The sequence below is a fragment of the Condylura cristata genome, unplaced genomic scaffold (genome assembly GCF_000260355.1).
Source record: "Condylura cristata isolate star-nosed mole 26May11 unplaced genomic scaffold, ConCri1.0 scaffold00030, whole genome shotgun sequence".
Classification (NCBI taxonomy): domain Eukaryota; kingdom Metazoa; phylum Chordata; class Mammalia; order Eulipotyphla; family Talpidae; genus Condylura; species Condylura cristata.
In genome coordinates this window covers 3,979,532-4,001,895 of record NW_004567131.1, presented here as the reverse complement: position 1 = coordinate 4,001,895, position 22,364 = coordinate 3,979,532, and the positions used below count along the sequence as shown (strand labels likewise).

The window sequence follows — 22,364 nt, the reverse complement described above, 5'->3', positions numbered from 1 at the left end:
AGTCATATTCATAGAGACAGTAAGAAGGTGGTGGCTGGTTGAAGAGTTGTTTGGCAGACACAAAGTTTCAATTTGGGGTGATAAAAAAGTTCTGGAACTAAATGGATGGTGGTGATTTCACAGCAATGCAAATATACATAATGCCACAGAATTAAACACTCAAAAATAGTAAAATGTTAACCTGTATGTTTATTTTTCCACAATTTAAGAAAAAATGTGTTTGAATCTACATTTACTTCAAGGTAAAGTGTTTAAAAAACAAAAACACAGGAAAAAAATAAGCTTATTCCCTCCACAATTTTTGTTCTCTTTGTTACAGTATTTGCTGTCTGTGAATGTATATTGATATCATAGTTGAAAGCTTGAGAAATCAATCAGTGGCGCCTGGAGTTTTTTCCTGCCCCAGAGACCGAAGCTCCAGCTACGGCCGCACTTCTCCGTGGTGGGCTGTGTCCTGTAGCCCTTTTCACATCAGACTCACTGAACCACTTGACTTTTTAAAAATAAGTATAGTCAGGTAATAAATTCCTGTTGAAAGGCTGGTGAAATAGAGTTAAATCATTTCCAATTTCTTTTTCCATATGCAAGTATATAGGAGGAAACAACCAAGTCACTTAGCTTTGGAGTCTTCCTGTCTTCCCAGGTTTACCTTGAAAGACTCCTAACGTACGCAGAGATCTATATCTGTCCGGCCAACTGGAAGCGAATTGTTCTAGGGGCAATCCTGCTGGCCTCCAAGGTGTGGGACGACCAGGCTGTGTGGAATGTGGATTACTGCCAGATCCTAAAAGACATCACCGTGGAGGACATGTGAGTGTGGGGTGATGACAGCATAGCCATTGTCCAAGGAGGGCTCCTTGGGCAGGAAACCACATGGCTTTTTGAATGGTCTTTGTAGTATAGAATGAATGGCTTTGACTGAATGCCTATTGTGAACTGGTACAAGAACACAGTTGTACAACGTTTTATGTAAAAGCCTGTATTTCTTTCATTGTGGGTATGAACAGGTACTGGTTTTGTAAAACTAGCAACATTCCTGCTTCCCTAAGGAAATAAATATTTCCTTTATTTTAATTCAAGGCATAAACCATGCTATTACAAGTCTGTGATACACTTCCTGGCTCTGTGTCTCACTGCAGCCTGAAGAATGAGTAAATGCCCTGTACGGCTTTTGTGTGTTTAACACCTTACCCCCAAAATAGAAGGGCTAACATAGCTGTTTGATTTCAGAGAGAAATTACTCTCTACTTTATCATGTTTTCCAAGTTAGGGACTTAAAACCTGTACTCTGTCCCTAGGGCCTCTTCTCTGACCTCATTTTCAGGGCTGCCTGCTTTCCCCAGTTGGGTGTGGAGCCCCACAGCTCATGGAAAGTGCCATAACTACCTCTTCTCCCCCTCAGCTCTCAGGGTATCATAAAGATTGCTCAGATTTAGGTAGCGATTTCTTAGAAACCTGTAGGCCTATTGTCTTGCATCTCTGGGGTCTCAGAAGAAGAAAATCGCCTCAGAGCCTCTTCTGGAAAGGTTCTGTTTTGGAACACAGTCACCCCAGAGGAACAGTTTATAGTTCTTTATTGTTAATAAGCACTGTGAATCTGTGCTCATTGCCAGGTTTTCGCATGATGCTTGTTTACCTTCCTCCAGGAAGCTCTAGGCTGGAGGTTTCCAGCAGTGTCCCAGTCCACATCCATTCCTCTGGACCCAGTAATTATGGAGTCATAAGGTCTTCATAGCAACTGCGAGCCACCATGACGGGAGTGTCTCGTGGGTGTGTTCCTTCCACATTCTTCTCCAACCCAGGGGCCTTTTGTGATGTGTTGTGAGGCATACTTGTTTTTTAATGTTCCTTGGTCTTTTGATGCATAACCTGGCCTTACTGCAGACCTGTAAAAACACTTTCCTATGTCTCAATATTTTCATTATAAAAAGTTAGAAAATGTAATGATGTCAAAAGCAAAAAAAATTAAAATTCTTGATTATATTTCAAGGTGAAGCAATTACTAAGTTTTATTCAGACCGTAAAGGAAGTGAATCTTGGGTGAAAGGTAGTAAGAAGTACTGACTTATTTTCTTTATTGTAGTTATTCTTTCATTAACTCCATGATATGCTTTATTGGGGGTTATTCTTTCATCAACTCTTTGATATCATTTGACACGGAATCAATTGCATGCCTTGGGAATGACATCACAGTTGGCCCTACTTGTGTCTATAAAGTAGATTTAGGAGCTGTTGTGGGTGTGGGTGGGTAGTACCTATAAATATATACTTACTACTGTGTCCACTTTATAGGTCTGGATACTGAGGCCTAGCCAGATTTAATAATGCTCCAATAAACCGACAAGTAGGAAATCTTATTCCCTCTTTCTTAACCACAGTGACCTTTATGCAGTTGTCATAGAACACAAAAGTGGAAATGAGGTGTGCTGATACATCCTCAGGCTGTCCATAAAAAAGAGCTAACTAGATACCTAAAATGTTCATTTTTACATTTATCATGATCTGCTTACATTAAAAGGTGGGGAGATAAAAATAGTAAGTATTTGAATTCTCAATACTTGGGCTCTATTTATTGACAGTTTAAATTACCAACTCAGGAAAACTCAAACCATGGCAAGACTTTTTAAGCACCAGGCTTTATTATTATCATCAGTATGATAATAATGGCAGCTAGTCATTGATTGAGCAGTTCCTAGCCCAAAAGGAGCAATTTGTCTGCAGTAATTCATTTCTCAAGTTACCTGTAAAGGTATTCAGATTTTAATTTTATTTATTTATTTTTGTGTAGAAAAACTGGGCTGTAGGTCAGAGTATAGTATAGGGAGTGAGAGAATTCACCAGAGAAAGTTGGGAGCAGAATAGGCAGGTAGACCGAAATATACTGCTGAGGGGAGCAGTGGGCGAGACAGAAGAGGTCTGCTGCACCATGTGGGTCAGCTCCCTGGCCAGGGATCAAACTCAGGCCATATCATTGAAAGCACTGAGACTTAACCCCTATGCCACCAGGGAGGCCCACTATTCACATTTTAAGATGACTGTGAGAATTTGAGAATTTCACTAAGACGCCAGGTCACTTGCTAGTAACAGAGTCAGAACTGGGGTTTCTTCTGGGCAGTTTAAGCCAAAATTGTTTCATTTATCTAATGTTTAATCAGAAATAACTAGTTATTTTAAATTCAAGATGTTTGGTCAAAATTTAATAACAAATGCAAGAAATTAGAAAATGTGGCCAAAGTTCATATAACTGAAATTTAATATCAGGAATGGCTTTAAGATAGATATTCATATTTGTTCTTTCAGAGAACAAATCTGTACCTTAAGTAGTAGTTCTCAATTATAGGGGAGTTAGATTTTTTCCAAGTACAAAAGAGTAATAGTAAATGTTTTATTGAATGAAACTGCTTCAAAAAAAAAGCATTAATATTTTAAAAGAACCAGGACTATGATGTGTATAATAGTAGTCAGTAAGCATGCAAAAGTATTATTCCATATACATTTTAAAAATTTTTTTAAAAAGATTTATTTATGCATACAGAACTGGGGTACAGGCCAGAGGTGTGGAGGGTGAGAGGATTCACCAGAGACAGAGTGGGGAGCAGAACAGGCAGATTGATGAAGTACACTGCTGAGGGGAGCAGCGGGCGGGTCAGGAGAGGCCTGCCGTGCCATGTGGATCTCCTCCTGGGCAGGCGGGAATCGATTCATGCTGAAGTGGCTTTAGCTTCTCAATGCTGTGCTTTAATCCGCTGAGCCACCAGGGAGGTCCTATTTCATATATTTTTTAAAGGTTTATTTATTTATGTATACAGAGCATGGGTACAGGCCAGAGGTACAAGGGCGGTGAGAGGATTCACCAGAGACAGAGTGGGGAGCAGAACAGGCAGATCGACGAAGTACACTGCTGAGGGGAGCAGCGGGCGGGTCAGGAGAGGTCTGCCACGCCATGGGGATCACCTCTGGGGCAGGGATCACACTCATGCGGAAGTGGCTTTAGCCTCTCAGTGCTGTTCTCTGTACCACCAGGGAGGACCCTTATTCCATATTTTACCTGAAGAAATTTGATAATTTTTTTATCCTGGTTTTTTGTTCCTTTTGGAAGCCATTTGATGAACAGATTCCCGTCATCTAGCCATCCACATATTGAGCCTCAGTGCTTCATACAGCAATTTGATGAATTCATCGAAATGCTTGAAGGCCCAGCAGAGAAAAATGCATACAGGAAGAGCTTTTGTTCAAAACAAATTCTCAGATTGTAAACAGTTTTTTTATGAGGAAACTCCTTAGTAATGCCCTTTTCCATTCCCATCTGCCAGACCTGAGATTAACGGTCAGACTTTGAGAGCAGCCTGTGCCAGTAGCTTCCTGTGCTCTCCCCCATTCCTGGCAGAGTGTGAGGACTGTGGATCCTGAGTCAGACATGCAGAAGCCAGGCCAGGCTCAAAGCTGCCATTTGTTTTTGAGAGTCGTTGTGATCAGTGGTGGTCCTGTTACTGTATGTGTTACCTTGTTAGAAGAGCCTATATATTATAAGAAAAGTTCATCAAACAATTGCCTGTTTGCAAATATGGGAAGAAAAATGCAAGTTCCTTCTCTTGCCCATTTAAATTCACTCTAGGAAGTGATGTTCTCTCTAGTGGCTGATTGTTGGCAAATAGAGGAAATTTCTCCCCACCTGGTCTGGGTTCTTTTTTTTTTTTTTTTAAGATTTATTTATTTATGCATACAGAACTGGGGTACAGGCCAGAGGCTCGGGGCGGTGAGAGGCTTCACCAGAGACAGAGTGGGGAGCAGAACAGGCAGATGGACGAAGTACACTGCTGAGGGGAGCAGCAGGCGGGTCAGGAGAGGTCTGCCACACCATGTGGTCACCTCCGGGGCAGGCAGGAATCGAACTCATGCGGAAGTGGCTTTAGCTTCTCAGTGCAGTACTTTAACCCGCTGCGCCACCAGGGAGGGCCCTGGTCTAGGTTCTTTTAAGACTGAACTAATGAATAAGTTAACATCAAACAGATAGTTGGAGAAAAGATCAAAATTTAACAGCAGATATGGAGAATATACATGGTTGTAAGTTTCAAGGAATAATGGAGCAGACCAGGGATATTTATCCCATGTTTAGGGACTTGATACATCCAGATGTGGGAGAGAGGGATACTCTACATGACACCCAAGAAGGGGGCTTCTGCATCCATAGGGAAAAGACGAGATGCTCAGGTAGAGGACATGTTCAACGGTAGACCTACATTTGTCAGTGACACCTGACTGCCACCAAGACTATGTTTTTCTATATCAAAAAGGTTAAGAAATTATTCTTTCTCCCATTAGGAGAGGGCAGAACCTTGGGGCATAATGATCTGTTCCTCAATTAGGAAAGGGCGAAGGACTTAGGCAGGGACAAAAGATTCTCCTCAGCCTTGAGGGATTTCATTGCTCTCGGACCAGTGTGGGGTGTCTTGAGCAGACCAGTGCTGAGAGTTGAGGTGGTCGCCCAGTGTTAGGCTCCTGATTGAGCGCTTGTGTCCTCATAGCCGCTGTGAGCGGTCAGCCTCTGGCCATGATCCGCAGAGGTCTTCACACACTTTGATAGCTCTTCCCCAGAAGAACTTTGGAAAATTTGTATCTTTAAACTTTAAACTGATATATAAGAAAATCTCATCACAAGTTTCAGTAATTGCAAAGAACATTATTTACAGTGGAACTTCACTGACATTATTTGAGCAAGTGCAGCTTCTGCACGTCTCCCTGCTCCATGTGCCTCCTCTAGGTCATCATCTTAGTCTCTCCCCTCTTTGTCCTAGTCTTCTCTGGCTTCTCTCCCCTGCTCAGCTCTGCCCTCTCTTGGGTGGGGCAGGGGACCTGGAATCTTCCCTTTCGATGGATAGCAAACTGTTCTAGTCTGACAGTAAAACATTGAATGAGCCTACCAAATTTTCAGTTTGTTAAAACCAAAAGTTGGAAACCATTTAATTTATTAGCTCACCATTTAGTCTACCCTAAATATTGAGCTAGCACCTGTATGAGACGTCCAGAGGTTTTCCCTTGGAACAGCTAACCCATAGAATGGGGGCTGGGGACAGCAGCCTCCCAGAGTGGAGATCAGAAAACTGACGAGTAAAGAAGAACCTGCGTACTTGATGTGTTCTTGGCCAAATCAGTTTTAAAAGAAATCTGTTCATTCCATCATTTCCTTATTAGTTCCTGGCATGCTTAGAGAATATTTTTCAGTACGATAAGGAAATGCATATCCAGCATTAGGAACAGTGTCCCTCTGATCCCTGTGACAGGCACTTCGTATTATGAGCTAATCTGTTTCTTCAAAGTTCATATGTTGAAGTCCTAACCACCAGTACCTCAGAATGTGACTATAATTGGAGTTAAAAATCACTTGAATGAAGTAATTAAGATAAAATGGGATCATTAGTGTGGCCCTAATCCAATATGACCAATGTCTGATAAGAAGAGGAGACTGGGATGCAGAAAACAGAAGCAGAGATGTGTGATGACCCAGAGAGGAGATGGCCACCTGCAAGCCAGGGGAGGCGAGAGAAGAAACCAGATCTGTGGACACCTTATGTGTGGAGTTTGAGCCTCCAGAATTATGAGGAAATGAATTCTGTTTATGTTCGTCCAGTCTGTGGTGTTTTATAATGGCAGGCCCAGCCCACTGATGCAGACCTTGGTGGTGGGAATGGGCCACTACTTTTATAAATAAAAGTAAAGATATGGAAGTGGTTGTGAAGCTGGATCATGGCCAGAGTCTGGCCAAGTCTTGATATATATGTTAGAAAAACCCTGCATTAACTTGAAGACATTGTTGGGAGAAATATGGTTACTAATGGCAATTCTGGTAGAATTCAGAAAGAACAGATCTCTCATCTCAGAGATGCACTGTATAACCACAAACAGCATGTTCCTCAAATTAAGAATGTTAAAAGTGTAAAAGGTGCTTCTGAAGTGAGGTCTCAGACAGAAACGAAGAACTTGGTGTTGGTGAAAAGACAGTGCTTGTTAAGTTGCAAAGAACTTGACCAAAGTGTGTTCTAGTGTTGTGTGGAAAGTAGAGCATTTAGGTCATGAACTTGAACCTTACTTAGGAAATTCCTAAGCTATAGTGAAGGTCCTGCTTGGTTCTCAAGCCACACCCCTTACCTGCAGCATGTTACAGGAGCAGCTGGCTGACCCACATGCGCAGGGTCTGCCACACAGTTTCATTCTCAGTGTGTTAAGGAATTTTTGAGTTTCAATTCTCCTCTTACTCTTCCTCCCAAATGCAAACAGTTAGGGCTACTTCCCACTGAGACATGCTCACCTCTAAGGTCTGCACTGTCTTGTCTGGAATGACCATATTTTTCTAGCAATCCTATACCTCAGAAAAAAGTAACTGCCAACATTTTGACACATAACTTCCTAACATTTACATATATCTTATTTTGTAAAACCACCATTGTACAGCATTGATGAACTTTTAACCACTTAGCAAAATGTTAATCGCAGTATCACCAGCCAGTCATTCTTTCCTGGTGGAGACAACTTGAGCATTCCCTTGGAACTCTTCAGTGGGGAGAGGGTGAGTAAGTTTCAGAAGGGAAGCTTTGTGTATGTTTTTTCCTCCTATACATCCTCCTGACCCACGCTGCACCCTTCTTCTTTCTCAAACTCACCCATGTACTAACAGCCCAGTGTGACCTTACTGATATTTCTAAGCCCAGGCTCCTCTCCAGGTCAAGTATTATCCAGTAACAAGGCACCTGATTTAAAACTCCCTCACATACCTTCAGGCTTAGTGAAACTAGCCTGAAAGCAGCTGAAGATAAAGTAGAATAAGAGAGAGAAATGAAGACGGCATTGCTAAGAAGGGGCCAGAGCTTGAAGATTTGGAAAACCTCAAATTTTTCAGTTCCAGCCCAGTCCATATGAATACACAATTATGGGAACAGGTTGGAGAATATTTTAAGACATGTCTATGAATGCTGTAGGTAAGAATAGTTGGGACAGTGACCCTGCAGGTGGAGAGTATTCACTGACACCAGACAGATTCAGGCTGACTCCGGGTTCAGACTGTGTTAAGAACATAGGGCCACTGGCCAGGAGGTGTGAACAGTCACGCCAGTGCATGTACTGACAGTCGCCTCGGTAGGAAAAGGGCCATGAAGATTGGTAGACAAATGCTTTTTAAAAATTGCACTTTAAGGGTTGGTCTGTTTGTGTGTTGTTTTTGTGTTGCAACATGCCTGAGTCCTTTTCATGCATAGACAAAGGTATTCCCAAGTGAGAAGTCACGACACTTGTCTAAGTGCCAAATGGCAGGTGGGGACCCCTGAGAGAACCTTCATCCCACCTCCATCCTTGGTGCTTGATTGTTGCTGTTTTTTTTAATTGTGGTAAAATATGCATGGCATAACATTTACACTTTAAGAAAGTATTGTACAATTCTGTGGCCTTACGTATATTCACATTGTCATACAATCATCCCCAAACAAAAACTGCCTAGTAAGGGCTGCAGAAACAGTACTTTTCCAGCATGAAGTCCCATTTCCCTCTTCTTCCCAGCCCCTGGTAACCATAATTCCACTTTCTGACTTTATAAATTTGATTATTCTGATTACCACATATATTAGACTCACGGATTACTTGTCTTTTGATTGATGACTTACTTTAACGAGCATAATATCTTAGTGTTCATCCATGTAGTGTGTCAGAATTTCCTCCTTTATCAAAACAGAAACCTTCCATTGAGTATCTGTTTCACATGTTATCTGTCCATCCATCCATTGACATACACTTGGAGACTCAGATTGCCTCTACGTTTTGGCTGTTAGGGATGATGTTGCCATAAACATGGGTGTACAAATATGTCTTTGACCCCTTGACTTCAGTTCTTTTGGTTATTTACTCTATTTTTGAAAGCTGGCATGGTTGTTGAAAGACAAAACAACTCTATTCCACTTTAGAAGTCTGTTTGCAGGTTGCTAAATCATACCCATTCAGTTTGGTTTATTACAGTGTTGATCTGATCTAATAGGTATTTACTAAATGTATTTTTTGTTTTATTGACTTGAATTTATTTTTTATTATTAACTTTAATTTATTTATTTGAATTTACATCAGAGCTATTTCTTCATATTTCTCTAGTTGAGGGCAGTAAATCCATTCTCTCTGTGTTACTAATTTCCTTGTAATTTACCATATAAGCCTGCTATGAGATGTTTCTTTAAGATGTTCTGCTGAAGCTTGGAAATTTAAATTAAGGGAAATATTTTTACTTTCTAAAATTTCCCCTTAGTTTAAATACACAGTAATGTTAAGATCTCTGTTTTTCCTAGAGCTTAGCAAAAAACATAAGACAACATTCAAGAAAAGGTTTGGAGAAAGGCTGTTCTTTTTACCAGTGAATGCTGGAAAGTGCCGTCTTGTTCAGAAACAGATTTATTTTTTACTTTAATCATAGGCTATCCCACAGCAAGAGGTATTGGACATAAGCCATTTGTGGCAGGAGTAATACTAGCTCTCTTAGAAGATAAACTGAAAAGTCAAGATGTTCTCAGAGAAGGTCAGAGGAAGAGCTGCAGTGACACCTTCCAGCCACCAGATGGCAGACACTCCACAGGCAGCCTCTCCTTCCTGCCCTTTTGCATCGACATTCTTGTCTTACCAAAACCGTGTTTGAGTTGTAGTACTTTGTAGGATAGTCTTTTTAAAAATATCACTAAGTAAAGAGTAAATGAAAGATTTTATTAAAGTAAAAATCATCCCAAGTAAATCAAAGTAATTTTTTTAAGTGTAAAATTTAGCACAATGTATATACATTTGGAGCTTCACTCATTTCGTTAGGCTGTATAAAATAGTGTGAAAATTATGCTGCCTTTCAACTAAAAGACCCAAATTTGACTTCATAACCCTTCCATCTGGAGCTCTTAGGACTTCCATAGCAATTGGCTGAGTCTCTTGATTTTTGCCCAGTGGTTTCTGTGTTTCTCAAGCCGCCCTGCCCACCCCTTTCCCTGCTGTCACAGCAATGTGAGACCATGGCGCTCTGTTCCAAGCCTCAAGTTCCCATGCACCAGCATGCGGGGACTAGAACTGGGAGATTCTATGCCTCGTGGGGTTGGTAGTGGCCGTGGCTGGGGTCAGGAAAAGTGAGGCCTGGGCCTAGGCATGTCACTCTTCAGTTCCACATAATAGGAAATGATAAGCAGGGCTTGTTTGAGTGGCCCCCTTCTGGCTGAAAATACCCCCAGAAAACCCCTCTTTCTCTCCACCAGAGCTCCATGTTTCCCTAAACTCTCTTGAGCTCTCTCTTCTTGGGATCCTTCCCTAGTTGAAGTCTGCTCCATTTCATAACTAATTACTGAGCACCAACGTCATGCCAGGTATTGTGCTGAGAACCAGGCATAAAATCAGATGTCACAGTTTCTGGCTGTGAAGACACAAGTAGGGGAGCCTGAGTTCAAAGTGACAGTACAGTATGACGGCAGAAAAGACTGAGCAGTCGGTGGTGGCCAGGGCGCACACCCTCTGGGAGAGGTGCCGCCCCCGAGGGCCGGCCCTGAGGACTTTTCTCCCCCCAGGGAATAACTGTTGTTAACTGATTCAAAAGATCACTGACTTAGCAAACTTCTCAAAAAAAAAACCAAAAAAACAGCTTTTCAATTTATTCTGACTGCGTCACTTGTTTTCATCAAAATATAAGTGGGTTGGCTACATGGGCTTCACCGCCTCTGTTAGCCCCTTTGCTGACCTCTGTCCCTGGCTGAAGCCAGCAGAATCAGCATCCTGGGAGTTTGTTAGCAAGACACATTCTCTGCTGAAGGAGAGATTGGGGATGGACCCGAGCAGTCTGTTACAACAAGCCCTCCAGGCGATCCAATGCAAGCCCAGGTTTGAGTACCTGAATGAAAGGATAAGAACCTGTTTCCATTCTTTAGAGCTGGTTGAGTTCCCTTTTTAAGATAGAGGGTCTGCAATTTACCCTCCCTCCTCTTCCCTTTACTTAAAGATCCTCCTGCAACAGATCTTGTACTCTCCTCCCAGGAGGAAGTGAAGACCATGAGGAAATGCTCTAGATGTGACAGGGCAGCTGTTGGGCCTCCCTGGACTCTGTGTGACAGCTCTTCACTGATTCATCTGTCCCATATTTGAGATCTGCCACCAGAACTTGCTGTGTGTGTCAGTCTCATTGGAACTAATCACTCTGAAATACTTCATGGTGATCATCCCATTTAATTAGGCTTTATCCTTCTGGGCACTGGGTAAGGGAATTTAGCTTCTAATACCAGTTTGGTGGTTAAGCCACAACTTTGGTGTCTAACTCGTCAGTTTATCAGATGGCTTTAATGTCTGTAGTATGCAATTTTCTGGAATCCAGCCTCCAACAGCTTGCCCTGGCAGGCCACACAACCTGGTCCAGCTCTAAATATGTGCTATTTTGTCTTTGCTCTGCAGGAATGAACTAGAGCGACAGTTCCTTGAATTGCTTCAGTTCAACATCAATGTTCCTTCCAGTGTTTATGCCAAGTATTATTTTGATCTTCGTTCTCTGGCAGAAGCAAACAACCTGAGCCTTCCCTTGGAGCCCCTGAACAGGGAGAGGGCTCACAAGTTGGAGGTAAGATGTTGGTAGCATGTTGGTCCTGGTGCACTGTTGCCAGTGCATTATCATGGTGACGTGGCTTGTGTGTACTCAGTGATCACCTCTCCTCTGTGTCTTGTTATGAGGTAAAGATGAGGTACCCTGGATTTAGAAAGGAAAGTCAATCCCAGGGACATAGTCAATTTAGTTATTATTTGTACCTCATGTGTTTTTAGTAATCCTCTTAATACCAGTTTTTACTTAATGTGTGTTGATTCTGTTTTTCAAATCAAAGCAGATTTGTTTGGCCCCTGTGGTTTTAAATCTTGATAAGCCCACAAAAATGTATTCCCCAGCATCCACCTTTTTAAGGAAAATGAGACCTGATGAACCTAACAATATGAAATCCACAAGTGTGCCCATTTGGGTACATGTAAGTTCCACCATGAGAGTGAAATACTATGCTGTTTCTTGGCTGAGCGCTGGGACAGAGTGAACAGTCCCAGAGGATCAGAATGGTGGTAGCTTGAGCAGTGGTAGAGCCGCACCGCCCTACCTCTGGGAGAGAGAGGGTTTCAGAGGTTGGAGAAAAAATCCCATGACCTGTGAAGCCAAGCCAAAGAGAAGCAGGGACTTAGAAAGTAGGCTTTGGATACAGATGCAAGTTCTGTCTGGTTGCAGAGGGAGACGTGGTACTGGATTGCCAGCCTTGGCTTGCCCTCCCTCACTCCAAAACTGCTTGTGACTTTTGAACTCCTACTTCCTACACTTTCTCTTCTCACTGCCTGAACAGGGACTCCAAAATTAAGGTCACAGCACCACCTACTGGGAAAAGACGATAAGACACATACAAAGGAAAGGTCAACTCAGGGAACAGAGAATGGAGTCAGTGAGGTCTTACAGAAAGGCAAGTGCAGAATATCAGAAATTTCCAGGCACTGAAGGAATTCTTCATTAAAGAAAATTAAGATATTAAAGACATCCAAACAAATGATGCTAGGAAATACATTGACAGAACTGGAGATAAGTATAGAAAGCATAGTCAGTAGGCTTAATGCTGCAGAGAAAAGATAAGTGAACCAGAAAATAAAATGCACAAAATAATGTGAATGAAATAGGAGAAATAAGATTTAGGAAAAATAGTATCAGAAGAATAGCATGAAAATATTCAAAATATCAGGTTACATTATAAAGAAAACACTATTATAATGGGTTTCCAAAAAATGAACAAAGAAGAGAGCAGAGCCTCTATCCAAATAAATAATAGCTGAAAATATTGCAAACCATAGATGTCCAGAAAGCAGACAGAACACTCAAATGCAAAGTGAGTTACTCCAAGACACATCATTGTTAAATCATCCAAAGTCAGCAATAAAGAAAAGCCACTAAAGGCTACTGAAGAGGAAGAGCATGCAACATACAGAGGTACCTCTATCAAGCTTTCATCACTCTTTGCAAAACCACAGGCTAGAAGAGAGCTGAATACTGTAAAAGTAAAAACTACCAGTCAAGAATAATCTACCATACAAAGTTAGCATTCATATGTGACAGAGAAATGAAGACTCTCCTAGACAATTTACCACCTCAGACCTGCCCTCCAAGAAAGATTGAAGTGCTAACAGAGCATAAGAAACAAGTATGAAATAGGAAAAAAAGGTTAAATAGGAGAAAGAAAAGTGTAGAGAACTGTATAGTCAAATGATGGTAAGTCCGTACCGGCACAAAAAGAACTATTTTGGATATGAATGCTTGATACAATCCTCATGTTAACCATAAAACAAAAATCTAGAACAGAAATATAGAAGCAGAAATGAAGAAACTGAGAAAATCATCAGGGAAAACCATATCAGGTTGTGTGGCCTGTGAAGCCAAGCTGCTGGAGGCTGGATGTTTCATATATTACTAGAAAACCATCCAAGTGAAAAGACAGAACATATAGAAGAAGAAACAACAGAAAGAAAAACAAAAGATGGAGTGGTGGTAATTAAGCTCTACAAGGCAATAAATCTCCCAAAATGTGGATGGTCTGAACTCACCAATCACTCACCAAGAGTGACAGGTTAGAATTCCTAAGACATGAATTATCTATATTATAAATACTGGAATCTCACATCAAATCTAAAGACAAATAGACTTAAATTCTAGAGCAAGGTACTTCAGGCCAAATACAGAGAAAAAGATAAAAGAATGCTACTGTTATATCTGATCATTTTTACTTTAAGCCAAAAAGGTAATTGGTAATAAAGACAGACGCCGATCATGGCGACAATCCATCAGAAAGATACCACTGTCATTAATACTTATGCATTCAAACAGATGCATATAAAATGTATACGATAGCTATAAATACAGTGCACTACTAGTAGGTGATCTCAGCATGTTGCTCATATCATTGGATAGGTCTTCTAGAGAGAAGGTAAACATAAAATAAGGACCTTAAATGAAGTAATAGATTATATGAACTTAATGGACTTAATATGCAGAACTTTCCATCCCAAAAGAAATGAATGCACATTATTCTCCAGTGCATATGGAACATTTCTCAAGGATAGATCCTACGCTGGGATTCAAAAGAAGCCTTAATAAGTGTGTATATGCCACAGAAATAAAAAGGAAACATAGACACGGGGAGAAGACATTTGTACTTTCACATGTCTCATACAGGTTTAATTTCCAATATAGATAAAGAACTCCTACAATTCAAAAGTAAAAAAACAACCCAATCAAGAAGTGGGCAAGATACCTGAATATAATACTTTGCCAAAGAAGACATACAAATAGCCCACAGAAACATAAAAAAATGTACCAATGATTATTGTAAGGGAAATGCAAATCAAAATTATAGTGAGAGATCAGCTCACACATTTGAGAATGCCTATATCATAAAGATTGGGAGCAACAAGAGTTGGTGAGGGTATGCAGAAAAGGGAACTTTCACTCACTTTTGGTAAGAATGTAAATTGGTGTGACCTTTATGGAAAATGGTATGGTGATTCCTTCAAAAACTTAGCATGTAATGGGGCCCTCCCTGATGGCGCAGCGGGTTAAAGCACTGCACTGAGAATCTAAAGCCGCTTCTGCATGAGTTCGATTCCCGCCTGCCCCGGAGGTGACCACATGGCATGGCAGACCTCTCCTGACCCGTCCGCTGTTCCCCTCAGTATTGTACTTCATCTATCTGCCTGTTCTGCTCCCCACTCTGGTGAAGCCTCTCACCACCCGTGAGCCTCTGGCCTGTACCCCACTTCTGTATGCACAAATACATAAATCTTAAAACAAAAACAAAAACAAAAAAAAACTTAACGTGTAAATGCCATATGATCTACCAATACCACTTCTAAGGATTTACCCAAAGTATATAAAAACACTAATACAGAAAGATGCTATGGTGAATAGCCAAAACACAGTCAACTTAAATACCCATCAGTGGGTGACTGGAAAAAGGAAGTTGTGGTTTATATACTCGGTGGAATACTACTCGGCTGTTTAAAAGATGGAACTGTGCTCTTTTTGACAATATGGATAGACTTGAGATAATACACTAAGTGAAGATAAAGTGAAAGACCAAATGGCTTCACTCATTGGTGGAATATAGATGACTAAAGAAAACAAACTGTCAAAACACATCAAAAATAAGTCTTAGATTTAGTGAAACATGGTGGATTATAGGAGGTAGCAGGGACGGGAATTGAAGAAGAGTGATAGTTCAGCTGCACCTTTGGTGATGAGTGGACTGTGTGACATGTTGTGCTCTGAAATTATGGTCTTGTAGATAAATGGTAAATCAATACAATTTAACTTAAAAGGCTTGATTCTGCTTTTTTTACTCCCCAAAACTCTTTCTTCCACAGCCCAGTTAGAGCTGGACCAGCCCTGTTGGTGTTGGTCTGGCTCGGGGCCTTCCTTTCTAGGCCGTGGCTTCCGTTTCTCAAGCTTATGGTGTCAGGTTTGCACCTAGCTCTTTCCATCTGACTTGTGACTGAATAGATTGGGGATAAAGGATCACTGGTGACTCCCCTCGCCCCCCAGATATGTGTGCTGGGCCCAACGCACTTCATCTCCGACACCTTCTTGGTCTCTTCCCACAGAACTTTTGCCAAAGCCATAGATGGCACAGGCATCTCCCAGACTTCTGAGCCCTGGGAGGTGTGTGCAGGCTGCCGCATTTTCCAACCCAAGTGAAATGTTACCCCAGTCAGTGAAGGGTCGAGTGGTTAACGATTGCAAATGAAGCAGTGCTGAGAGGTAGGGAGGATGAGCGTTACTATGGATTGTAATCCTAAGAAAGCAGAAATTTATGTAGTTAATAACATGCTAATCTCAAAAATGAAAGAGCATCACTGTAGGCGAGATGACATGTACAGCTCTAGAAGTAAAATAAATATCTAGGGTGGTTTTCAGAACTCAGTCTCTCTGCAGTAATTGTTTAACAACCACGAGAGTGAAACTGGTCTTTTCAGGCTCCCATCTCTCCTCTATTCAAAAGTAGAAGTGGAAACCTTTCCCTTGAAGGATTTGTCCAAGGCAAATACTGTCAAATCTTTGCAGACATACGTTCGCATCAGAGTTAGGGTTCATGGTGAGCTGGAACCCAGGGTCAGCCTGTAGCACCCCTCATGTTCCGCTGTGTGCTGAGGACAGGCACTGGGCCTGCTGGCCGCCACTTAGCCCCACAAGTAGGCAGGCCCGCAGGAACACATCCAGCCACACAGAGCCAGGAGCTGGGCCTGGGCCAGTTAGTGCTGCCCCACTCTGAGCTGTCTACGTTGAAGGAAGGGGTTACTTGCCTCCCGGTGGGGCTGCCCAGTTAACTGCTCCTTCCGCTCACTGAGGGGGAGGAGGACCCATCATCCTCAGGAAGCTCTTCTTTCTCCCCCAAGGAGGTTCCCACAGGCTCTGTGAACTGGACAGAAGTCCAGTGCCTCCTCCTCAGTGGAGCTGGACAAATGTACTTTGGAAAAGCAATTGACAGCCTCTTGAACTGACTTCTAAGGAATGGAAACTGTACATTGCTAATTTGTTGTTACGACTTTATATTCAGTTTATAACTTTATTAAGTTGAGAAATAACAGATGGTAATTTAGGAAGTTTAATAAATGAAAATAATTTGCTCTTGAGAAAAGAATGGTCTTGTGCCCTTAGCAAATACGATTTTCCTGTCTGTAATATGCCACCTGTATTATGAGTTCCAAATAATTACTTCAAATGAGAAATTTTCAATATGTTATAACCTGTCTGCTACTTTAATTCATCTCTCATTTGAGAGGAGAGAGGTCTTTCTCTTCCAGGCTCTTTTCCAGTCACTTTCCACTGGAATTGTTTTTCTAAGATGCAGTGGTGGGTGGGGGAACTGTAACTCTGAAAATCTTGGCTGATTTTGTATTGCCCAGAAAATACAGCCCGAGCCAGTCAGCGTGAAGGTGGCTGCTCCAGCCTGGCTGCCGTTCTGCTCTCTTCCTCACCATCCCTGCCGGCTCCCACCATGCCAGCACCATGTGGCTGTGATTTCCCGCCCTGCAAGCATGTCCCATCCCTAATAACTGCTCTTTCTACCTTCCAGTAGAGTCCTTGAAGTCTGGTTCTGATGCCCATCCTCAGATGTGCATATCCCTTTAGGGCCCCCCAAAACAGAATCAGTTGCTCAGTGCCCCCTCTCCCCCACCTTAAAGTGCTTTGAGCATATACCTCCGTCCTGTCCTGCCTCTGTGCTGATCCTGATTGGGACTTGGACTTGTTTTTGCACGTATTTACTCAGGGCTCTCTGACACCAGACTCTAACAGATCTGGTGCGCAAAGCTGACAGACCCTGCCCTCTGGGAATTTGCATCACACTAAGAGGAGCTAGTAAGAAATAAAAATAAATGGGCTATTATGTTAGAGCCAGGTGGGGGTGGCTTTAGTCTACAGTCTCATTGAGTACATGGTGATTATATGCAGACTTGAGTATAGGATGAGTGTTAGTCTTTAGAGCCTCGAGCTGCTGTAAAGCTTGTGGGAGTAAACTCAAGCTCAGGTGTTGGGGGCCATTGGGGACATCATGGAGTATGGCGGGCAGCGGAGAAGCACGAGAAGGAGATGAGCGTTGGGGGTGGGGGCGAACAGAGAGACATTGGAGGATTGCTACCGTGATTCCAGGGAGACCCAGTGGGGATCTGGTCAGGTTTCCAACACAGGCAGTGGAGAGTTGCCAACTACATGTGTGTCTTTGTCCCTTTACTGTGAGTTCTTCCACAGGTGGATGCTGAGTCTGTTTCCCTAGAACTGCCAAGCTGGCCTACTGCTTGAATTGGCCCTTGGGTCAGCTAGTCAGAGAAGGTTAGTAGGGCTGGGACAAGCCATCTGGGTCCATGTGAGGTGGCTCTCAGCCCTGCTCTCACCCTGGAGGAGTTGGCTCTGACCTCAGGAGTCTCCTTGGAGTCTCACTTTCCTCATCTTCCCATGTACCTGTGGTCCCCTCCAGGTTTCCTTTGTGGTTATCTAGAGCTGACCACATACCTGTGAATCCATCAGCAATTGATTCTTTTTTTCAAGTAAAAGCTTTGGGAGACAGGTCACTGTTTGTGAGTTCTCATCATGAGCATCAACAATTGCAAAGCATCACTCAGGCTCATGGTGCAATGACAGGATTAAGAAAGGGGCAGTTGGAACCCTCCCTGGTGGCGCAGCGGGTTGAAGCACAGCACTAAGGAGCTAAAACCACTTCAGCACGAGTTTGATCCCCGACTGCCCCAGAGGTGACCCATATGGCACAGCAGACCTCTCCTGACCTGCCCGCTGCTCCCCTCAGCAGTGTACTTCATTGATCTGCCTGTTCTGTTCTCCACTCTGTCTCTGGTGAAGCCTCTCGCTGCCGCCCCAGCACCTCTGGCCTGTACCCCAGTTCTGTATGCATAAATAAATAATTTTTTTTTTTTTAAAAAAAGGCAGGGAGGCAGTTGGAGGAAAGAGATGGCTCTCTAAGAACACAAATGGCTGGCTTTTCTACCCAAGGTAGTGTCCAGTAGTCCAAACCAAGGACTGCTCGTACTGGAGGGTGGTGTCCGTTCAGCGGAGCCTGGAGCTGGTGGCGCTCTGGTTTATGGTGAGCCCGAATCCAGCTCCTGATGGTAGTTGGAGGTGATCACAAGTGGGCCTGCTGAGGTGGCATCCTGGGCACTGCCAGATAGAATTCCAGACAGTGCCAGAGGCAACTCCCGGCAGCTCCAGAGGCAGTGGCCATCTCCAAGAGCTGGCCAGACACAGCTCCGCAATGTCAGTCAGCACTCAAGGTGCCAAAGGCTCCTGTGGGACAGCCCTTAGAGAGCTGTGGGCATAGGCCAACAGCAGACAGCTCTTTAGGAGATGTCATGCACAGGAGACACACTGCAGGGGAGATGAGATGAGGAGGTCTCTAGAGGGCGGAGTCCCAGTAACTCTTCCCAGTGAATCTGTCTTTGAAGGTCTGAGTCCTGATGGATCAAAAGAATCTGTTGCAAGACCTCTGGAGCCTCAGCTTCTCTCTCCTTCAGGGTACCTGCTTTTCAAGTCTGATTGGCCCATTTATCTTACCTGCATGGTATTAAAAGTGAAATCCCGGGCTCTCCTTGGTGGCGCAGCGGGTTAAAGCACTGCACTAAGAAGCTAAAGCCACTTCTGCATAAGTTCGATTCCCACCTGCCCCGGAGGTGACCACATGGCACGGCAGACCTCTCCTGGCCCGCCCGCTGCTCCCCTCAGCAGTGTACTTCGTCCATCTGCCTGTTCTGCTCCCCACTCTGTCTCTGGTGAAGCCTCTCACTGCCCCTGAGCCTCTGGCCTGTACCCCAGTTCTCTATGTACAAATAAATAAATCTTAAAAAAAAAAAAAAAAAGTGAAATCCCAGCCGGCTGTCCAAACCCCACCTATGCTGAGGTTAGGCAGACAATTAACTGCTGCCACTACACTGCATCCAGGCAGCACACACCACCGGCTTCTCTATGTCAGCAACTTCTACCAGGGGCAGCAGCGTTTCATGTGCAGCTCAAGATGAAGCTCAAACTTAACCAATAACCCTGAAGAAAGATGCTGTTAACTACCCCGTCTTTAGACAGGGATGCTGAGGAGACTTGAAATGGGCCATGTGCCTAGGGTATTTCACCCCTGAGTGGAAGCCAGCATTAGGCCTGGGTCCGCTTGACCCCTTGCTGTACTGCTTGAGGTCCTTTCTCTGGAGCTGTATGGGAGCACTCTGGAAACAGAAACTGTGCCTAAACCTCCTTGGTATTCCCCATTGTGACTGGCACAATGCTGGGCTGTGGTGTGTAAACTCCATGGGGCAGTTGTTTTTTTTTTGAAGGGGGGGGGGTGGGAGGGCAGGATTGTTCACAGGTGTCCTCAGTGTGGAGAATGATGAGGGGCACGGCGCCATGCTGGGGTCTGTTGAGTGAGTGAAGGAGCGCCCCTTTGAGGGGAAGGCGCTTGCACCCCAGGCCAGTCCTGACTGAACTGTCTCTTCTGCCCTGCAGGCCATCTCTCGCCTCTGTGAGGACAAGTACAAGGACCTGAGGAGACCAACAAGGAAACGGTCAGCAAGTGCTGACAATCTGACTCTGCCTAGGTGGTCCCCGGCCATCATCTCCTAACTATTGGCATCTTCACCAGAGGCCCTGCCATCCCTCAGTTTCTCCTTTAATTTGAGAAAAGACACACCTGGGGTGGTTTTGTTTGTTTTTCCTTTACTTTCCTTTCTTAATTCATAGCTGTGTCAGGCTGCCTGGGTGACTGCCTCTAAGCTGTGTGGCCCACTCACAGCAAGGCTTTGAGGGAAACAAAATCAGTATTCTGGAAATCCTGTTTCATCCCTTCCCCCATCATCATTAACAGCACTTTCTTCCTGGAGGAAAAAGACTCTAATCCTGGAGAAGGAAATAAAGGGAAAGGGGAGTTGTATAGAGGCGGGGGAAATGGTTAAAATGATTTGGCCATTTCTTAAGTCCCTCGTCTGGTCAGTACGTGATTAGGATGGAAAACACAACAGTAGATAACAAGGTTGGATGTGCATTAAAGTCAAGAGTGCCGCATTTATTACCCCCATGTGTATCGATATGTTCTGTATGACTTCTTGCATTCCTTCTTGCTGTTTTATGGGGTTTGGGACATTTTTGTTTGTTTATTTGTTTTGGTTTTGGCCCCACAGAGCAGAGAATATAGTTTATTCCCCATGGCACAGCCAGCCAAATAAATAATACTGGTTGTTTCTGTTTGCACTATTCCTGTGAGCTATCTTCTGGGCTTTCTTCCTCACAAGTAGGGTGCACTTGTGACATTTCTGTATACCTTTATTTTCCAGTTTTCCTCCAATAATGGCAAAATTAACTTGACTTTAGTACTGAACCAAAAGTACCCTCTTCCCTGATTCCTCACCCTAAGAACATTCTAGATAACATGGGTGCTTGTGCCTTTCTCGCATTTTTTTTCTTTCTCTGACTTGAAATCACAGCTATACATCGGTCAGACTCCCAGGCGGAAGGAAACAGCGTGCAGCAGAGCGTGCCCTCCGCGTGAGGTTTGTCCGGAGTGCGAGGCGTTTGCCTGAAGCTACCGAGTGGGAGCCATTTCTTTGTACTCCCTGCTCACTTCGTTCCTCTACTTCCTTGTCCATTGTTGCAAGCAATATTCTCAATTTTATATGTTTACTTTAAATCAAAGTTAGTCTATTTGTATAAAGTTTTTTAAAAATCTAAAATTGAAAAAAAAAAAAAAACGGGGGTGGGTGGGTGGGTATTCCAGCGGGAAGATTATTGAAGGGCAAATGTTCCTATTTACTGAAGTATTTTTCACAGAATGGTTGATTTAAAAAAAAAAAAACAAAAAACTCAACTTGCATTTTCATTGTGGGTGCTTAGAGAAGTTAAACAAAATTCAAACTGTGAAGGTTTATGCTTCATTATGATCATGCCTTTGTTCTCTGATTATCCCTATTCTCTGAAAGGGATGGATAAGAATCTTTTATATCAAACTAAGTAAGCGGTTAATGACAGAATATCAAAATGATAGAATACCAGAATATCAAAAAGTAAATTTGATACTAGGTCTAAGAATTTGAGTCAGTGAAGCTTGTGATGATAACAGGTTTCTAAGTTTTTTTCCTTTTTTAAGCCTCTGAGGCAAATGGCAGTCAAAAATCTGTGTTTCACCTTTATCCTATGTGAGCTTGGAAATTTTTGGACTCTTAAACATTAGTCTTGAGTACCCTAAAATCATACACCTGGTCCCCAAACATGCCTCCTGCCCCTGATGAAACATGCTTTGGAAATGGAAGGAATTCAGAAAATTGAAATCCCAAGAACACCAAGCCAAAAGTACTAGCCAGGTTTCAATGAAATTTCATTTGTAAACGTAACTATTTGGGCCAGAAATAGTAAGTTTTTTCTTGTCTAGACTTTCAAAAGCAAACAAGTGGAATATGAAAAGTTGTCTTTCCATTGTAATTGTGTTGATATACTCTGTGTGAGTACCAAAATCACCTTTTCTCTTCAAGTAAGAGTTGGATTTAGAACTTTGGATAGAGGTCTAAAAATGTAGAAAGTATCATTTTATATATTCCCTAATCTATATAGCTTAAAAAGGGACATATTTTCTTAGTGAATATGAATACCTCTCAACCATAAGTTAGTTCCTCTCATGTAAAGTATCTTATTTTACCAGTCCATTTCAGGAAAGAGGTCCTGCTGCCTTTAAAAGCAGAAGTCTTATTTTTATCCCTCTTATTTGAATGCGAGAGATTTGAAAACTGAATTATGTAAATAATTTCAATGCATCTGCTATTATTTTGTGGAG

General features: G+C 42.8%; 1 protein-coding gene across 1 annotated transcript in view; it reads left to right on the top strand.

Annotated features, from left to right (window-relative positions):
• CCNY (cyclin Y) overlaps positions 1-21,275 on the top strand; it is a 151,471-nt gene extending 130,196 nt beyond the window's left edge. The window contains exons 8-10 of the mRNA XM_004691142.2: positions 644-810; positions 11,440-11,602; positions 20,051-21,275. Coding sequence (XP_004691199.1) covers positions 644-810; positions 11,440-11,602; positions 20,051-20,167 — 447 coding nt within the window. The 3' untranslated portion in view covers positions 20,168-21,275. The remainder of the gene's footprint in view (positions 1-643; positions 811-11,439; positions 11,603-20,050) is intronic.
• The last annotated feature ends 1,089 nt before the right edge of the window (positions 21,276-22,364 follow it).